This window comes from Propithecus coquereli, unplaced genomic scaffold (genome assembly GCF_000956105.1).
Source record: "Propithecus coquereli isolate 6110/MARCELLA unplaced genomic scaffold, Pcoq_1.0 Scaffold527, whole genome shotgun sequence".
NCBI classification, from domain to species: domain Eukaryota; kingdom Metazoa; phylum Chordata; class Mammalia; order Primates; family Indriidae; genus Propithecus; species Propithecus coquereli.
The window spans coordinates 955,466-962,118 of NW_012151141.1; the positions used below are offsets into that span (position 1 = coordinate 955,466).

Below are 6,653 nucleotides of genomic sequence, written 5' to 3' on the forward strand. Positions count from 1 at the left end.
TTTGATAAATTTCTGCATTATGATTAGGCATTTCAGTAATTTTTAATGTATACTCTGATTAGTTCGGCATGGGACAGCTTGACCAAAAAACATACAGCAAAATCAACAGAATAGGTAACTCAACAAATTATATATGTTTTTCTTTTGGCCTGTGTATCAGTTAGCTATTGATACAATGATGCTGCATAACAAGAACCACAAAATCTCAGTGGCGTATAATAAACATCTGTTGCTTACATACTTCAGGTCAGCAGAGAGTTATCTAGATAGCCCTGTCGATCTTGATTGGCTTAATCATGTGCGTTGGGGAGGCTGGATGTCTGCCGACCTAGGCTGGGGATCTGCTGGCCGTGGGCTAGCGGGCTGTCCACTGGCCTTGGCGGAGGCAACCTGGCTCTACTCTGTGCATCTCTCATCCTCCTCCTGGGACCAATGACTAACCCCAGCTTGTCCTTCTCATGAGGGTGGCAGAGGTGCAAGCAAGCCAGCCCCAACGCGTCAGTCTGTTTCAAGTCTCTGCTTGTATAGGTCTGCAAAGATCCCATTGGCTACAGCAAGACATGCGGTTGGGCTTGGTGTCAGGAGTGGGACTGAACTCACCTACAGTGAGAGGTTACCACAAGGTCACATAGCAAAGGACAGGGATACAGGGAGGGGTGAAGAATTGGTATCATTTTTGCAAACAACTACAATCCACCTTTATCCCTGCCGTTGTTCACGTCTCTCTGACATGGAAACTGCACTCACACCCTCCTGAGAGCCCCACAAGTCTCATCCAATCACAGAATCAGGCTTAAAGACCAGGATCATGTGATCTCCGTCAGGGCTGGGTACGGCTCTTCTTCATCTAGACATACGGAAGTAAAAGACAAGTTGTCTATCACTGTACATGCAATATACAGTAGTAAAACCGAGCCAAGACAATTGTAATAATTCTATTAATATTTGAAAGGGCAAGAATGGGAGGCATTTGGCAGTCACCGGCTCACAGCATGTTTGAAACCCTTCTGGGCAAAGGTTCCCAGGTCCCTCTCACTCAGGGGACAGGGACTGTTTCTTGATGAGGCCTTGGCTCGGCTCTTTGGTTCGCGCCTCTGCCTGCTGGAACATCCCTTCCATCACCTTCGTAAGCCACTTCTGAAAAGGATTGAAAAAGGTACCTTTGAAAAACTTTCTTGCCCTACTTTCTGCCTGTCAAAAGCTGGAGGGAGGTCTCTTACATTTTGTTTTAGTCTAGGCTGGTGACAGTTTTGCTGGCAGAGCTGTCTTAAAAACTTCGTGAGTTTCCTATGTATCCTTGTGCCAAAGGCCACACCCACAATTCTTTTGGAATCTTGCCTCTTTTTCTAAACTCAATTATAGGCACCTTCGGCATATAACCTTTTAGGGATGTTAGGAGTCCTTTTGTGCAGCTTCAAGAACGTACTTGGCACCAACTTAATTCTTTTGGAGATTTTAATAAAGAGCCTTATCTTCAGGCCCCTTAATTCTCATTTGATCTTTACTCTGAGGTCAGTTCCTTGGATATGATCTTCATCCCCAGGCTTTTTCTTACTTTGAAAATCTAGCTAGCGAGGCTGGCTGTAGATGAGAAACTACATCAGCAAATCTTTGACTTTCTATATTCCCTCTAAATTCTGCTTAGAAAATGGGTACTTCTTTTTTGTTTGTCTCTTTCTTGTAGTACCTTGTCATACGCAGCTTCTAAAACACTTCCCCTGTTCTACCTAGAATTTATTTCTTTATTCAAGTCCAAAACTCATTATGTGCATTTTCTATCTTCTAAGCTACCAGAGGTGACAGTTTTACCAAATGTTTGCCATTCCCTAGTGTGAATTGCCATTTCTCCAGCCTCCACCTGCTACCGAGTCTCAAAACCAATGCTATATATTTTGGTTCTCTGTTACAGCAGCACCCCATTTGTAGATACCAATATCTGTATCAGGTATCTGTTGTCACAATGATGCAGCATAATAAAAACTCACCAAACCTCAGTAGATAATAATACAACAATATGCCTCTTCTGTTCCCATGTTAGGGATCAGCTGGGTGTCATCTAGGTGACTGTGCTGACCTTGGCTGGGCTCACTTCTAAGTCTGAGCATCTGCTGGCTGTGAGCTGGCTGTCCACGGGCCTTGCCTGTGAATCCGGCTCTGCTCCACGTATCTGTCATCCTTCTCCTGGGACCAGGAGGCTAGGCCAGGATTGACCTTCTCACGGCAGTGACCAAGTTGCAAGCAAGCAAGCGCCAGTGCACAAGCCCATTTCAAGCCAGCACTTGTGTCAAGTTACCTAACATACCATTGGCTGAATCCAGTGACATGGTTGAGCCGTGTGTTCTGGGTCCTGCATGGTCATCCTGCCCTGTTGGGAGAGCATGAATAATTACATGGCAGAGGGCCATGCTACAGGAGGGAGGGGAGGTGGGGAGATTTGGGAACGTGTTTGGAATCTACTACAGTGAATTAAGATATTGGCATGATTGATACCCAACTGATAGTCTTCAGAACTCTCCCCCGGCCTAAATTAGAGAAGCTGAAGGATTCGTTTATGAAAGTGGTTCATTTTGGTTCACAAGGATGAACTTACCATTTACAGTAACATCTTCAAATTGATTTAGAAAAGGCCTGTTTTCTAAAAATTTCAATGTGTGCCATTTATGCACTGTCTCCATGGAGTGTTCATTTTCCCTTTTATAAATCTGTGGCATTTGTAAAATTTTAAATTAGTAGAATTCTGTTTTTGCCCCTGCGTTGATTTGATGGACTACATCGTCAGTTGTTTTAGTAGCAACCTAAACTCAAGAAAGATCTGTCAGCTAAAATACATCAGTCACTTATTCATTCAACATTCTTTAAACCTCACCACATGCCAGACATTGTGGACATCAGATAGTGGGCAAGAATGAACATATTCATTAGCTTTGAGGAGCTTACAGGCCACTAGGACTGTTGGACAAATATGCCTCATTGAAGAAATAAATTTATGGTTAAGGGAAAAAAAAGACAATTACAAGGAGATTTAAAACTTTTGCTTTCATGTCAAAAAGTGTGGTTAAACTCTGCGACTTAGTTGTGAGATTTGGTTATCTGGTTTTTCTGGATTTCAGCTATGCAAATTGCTAAAAGAAAAAAAGAAGACTGTCACTATCATTTTGGCAAGGATATAACTGGTAAACCTAGTGGGACGTTCTGGAGCAGCGTTTCTTACTCTGGGTCCACAGACATCTTCCCCCCAGAAATCCATGAATAAAATTTAGGAGGGAAATCCATGAACTTGGATGGAAAGGAAAATTACATCTTCATCTTCACTAACCTGTACTGAAATTTGACATATCCTTCAATTATGAAAACAGGCAACCAATCTGATAACAGCACATGTGAACTTGTCACCAGTGGAAATCAGAAATCTTTTCATAACAATTGTTGTTGATAGATCAAAATATCTTTTATCACTTTTTTTATTTAGAAATTACTATCCCGCCGCTAAGTCTTGTTATTTAATGCATTAGTAAAACACACGCATTGACATATCACAATTTTTTTCTTTTAATAACTACTTCAATATAATTGGTTTCTTTTCTATTCTTATTGTTTTTATTTATTTTAGCTTATTTTGTACATTTGAAACATTATCTGAGAAGGGTTCCATGGACTTCACTAAACTCCCAAAAAGGGGTGATGGCATAAAAAGGGTTAAGAACAACATTCTGAAGCAGAAAAAGTGAACTTTTTCTGAAAAAGGCCAGATTGTAAATATTTTCAGCTTCGTGGGCCATGCATTCTTTGTCAGAACTACTCACTTCTGCCATTATAGAGTGAAAGTAACCATATGTGAACAAATGGGCATGGCTGTGTTCTAATAAAACTTTATTTACAAAAATAGGCTATGGGCAAGATTTGGCCCATGGGCTGTAGCTTACTGTTCCTTGTTAGTTTAGTATGCATTATCTTGGTGGGAGTTAGTCATACTAAGCATTGTTTAGTTTTAGGCTTCTCAGTTTTCTAGTAGCTTGTTAAATCGCTCCTTGCCGTGTCTGCTGGCATTAGTAAGCAACTCATGGTGATATTGTAGGCCCTATGCTGACAAACTGGAGGACAATCCCAGTTTTTTGAGTTTATGACCTAAGAAAGCAAACATCAGTTATATATTTCCAGCATCTAAGAATACTAGCTTTGAAGTTAGCCTAGGTTGGAATCCAAGCCCTACCTCGTACTACTGAGGGTGACCTTGAACAAGTTCTGTAGTTTCTCTGGCCCTCAGCCTTCTCATCTGTACAATTGTGGTAAAAAATAGTATTAATAATAGTTCCTACCTCAGGGGGATCTTGTCAGCATCAAAGGAGACCATTCTTGTGGAGAACTCAGCATAGCACCTGCCATTCTGGAAGCAATTGAAGACTATTGGCTACTGTTACTTCACTTGCTTAAACAATATTGAAATGGGAAGTGGGGTAAACCCAATTTGCCTGAATTATCATTGCCTTGGAGAATTAGGACTTGGCATACATTGAGGAAAGAAATTGAAATACTGTATCCATTCAGATGTTTGCAATTTCACTCTCCCTGCTCATCTTTCAGCAAATATGAGTTTTTTTTTTTAAAAATCAAGCAGCTGGATTTTGTAACTTCACAAGTAAAGAACACAGCTGGCAATGTGGGATAAATAAATTTTGTGCAATAAACACGTCTTTATTAATAAAAATCTGCATGAAGTATAAGCTGGGTGTTTCAATCATTGTAAAAAGAATACTCCAATGAGTGCGGCATGGAGCCGCCCCATATGAAAACGTGTTGTCGAATCTGTTGCAACATGTAACGCAATCAAAATCCACGGATTATGCAAAAGTATGCAACTGTGAACCATTGACTAGCAGAACGGGTGCATTAACCGTACGAACCATAGCTTGAGTGTTTTAAAGACTATAACAAGTATATTTACAAATCTTATTTTACTTGGGACAATTAAATAGCTTTTTTTCAATCTCCCATTTTTCTTCTGGGTTTTATAAAGGTGGTGGTGGTTTAGGTCTGGGGAAAGAAGAGAAGCCCTTCCCCTATCTGCCTCCTCCCAGGGGCTGCTAGGAGCTGCAGTTAGAAGGTCTCCACCTGCCCGCCTTGGTATAAGAGATTTTCTGGTATGTGCTTCGGGGGGATCCGCTGTGGTTGTTGCCTGCCTGTTCTTATTGAAACTCACCTTGTGTTGACAGGGGACGCCCCCTTCCAGTGCTGGCTCTGTAGCGCCAAGTTCAAAATCAGCTCGGACTTGAAAAGGCACATGCGGGTGCACTCCGGGGAGAAGCCTTTCAAGTGCGAGTTCTGCAATGTCCGCTGCACCATGAAGGGGAACCTCAAGTCGCACATCCGCATCAAGCACAGCGGGAATAACTTCAAGTGTCCGCACTGCGACTTCCTGGGTGACAGCAAAGCCACCCTCCGGAAGCACAGCCGCGTGCACCAGTCGGAGCACCCCGAGAAGTGCTCGGAGTGCAGCTACTCGTGCTCCAGCAAGGCCGCCCTGCGCATCCACGCGCGCATCCACTGCACCGACCGCCCCTTCAAGTGCGGCTACTGCAGCTTCGACACCAAGCAGCCCAGCAACCTGAGCAAGCACATGAAGAAGTTCCACGGGGACATGGTCAAGACCGAGGCCCTGGAGAGGAAAGACACGAGCCGGCAGAGCAGCCGGCAGGTGGCCAAACTGGACGCCAAGAAGACTTTTCACTGTGATATATGCGAGGCCTCGTTCATGCGGGAGGATTCGCTCCGCAGCCACAAGAGACAGCACAGTGAGTACAGTGAGAGTAAGAGCTCGGACGTGACCGTCCTGCAGTTTCAGATCGACCCCAGCAAGCAGCCCGCGGCGCCGCTCACCGTGGGCCACCTGCAGGTGCCCCTCCAGCCCAGCCAGGTGCCCCAGTTCGGCGAGGGGAGGGTCAAAATCATCGTGGGGCACCAGGTGCCCCAGGCAAACACTATTGTCCAGGCCGCCGCAGCCGCGGTGAACATCGTGCCGCCTGCCTTGGTGGCCCAGAACCCGGAGGAGCTCCCAGGGGGCGGCCGGCTGCAGATCTTGCGCCAGGTCAGCCTGATCGCCCCTCCTCAGTCCTCGGGGTGTCCGAGCGAGGCAGGCGCCATGACGCAGCCGGCTGTGCTGCTGACCGCTCACGACCAGACGGACGGAGCCGCTCTGCACCAGACTCTGATCCCCACGGCGCCCGGCGGCCCCCAGGAGGGCTCCGGCAACCAGACTTTCATCGCCAGTTCGGGCATTACTTGCACTGACTTCGAAGGCCTTAACGCTTTGATTCAGGAGGGGGCGGCCGAAGTGACCGTGGTGAGCGATGGAGGTCAGAACATCGCAGTGGCCACCACGGCCCCACCTATATTCTCCTCCTCTTCCCAGCAGGAGCTACCCAAGCAGACGTTCTCCATCATTCAAGGCGCAGCGCACCCCGCCCTGCTCTGTCCGGCTGACTCCATCCCAGATTAGCACTTAAACAAAAGAAGTGGGGGACAGGAATGACAAAAAGAAGAAAGAAAAAAAAAAAAAAAAAAAAAGGCATCCTAACTAGAATTCTGCAAGAGGTTTGCTCTTAATGTTTTTAAAGATTGTTGTGAATCTCCCCCCCATAATAAATTGTAATTTTATA

General features: G+C 45.2%; 1 protein-coding gene across 1 annotated transcript in view; it reads left to right on the forward strand.

Annotated features, from left to right (window-relative positions):
* The window catches only part of LOC105820436 (zinc finger protein 64 homolog, isoforms 1 and 2-like), a 30,062-nt gene extending 23,569 nt beyond the window's left edge, over nt 1-6,493 (forward strand). Inside the window, exon 5 of the mRNA XM_012656917.1 lies at nt 5,211-6,493. Within this exon, the coding sequence (XP_012512371.1) occupies nt 5,211-6,493 (1,283 nt within the window). The remainder of the gene's footprint in view (nt 1-5,210) is intronic.
* The last annotated feature ends 160 nt before the right edge of the window (nt 6,494-6,653 follow it).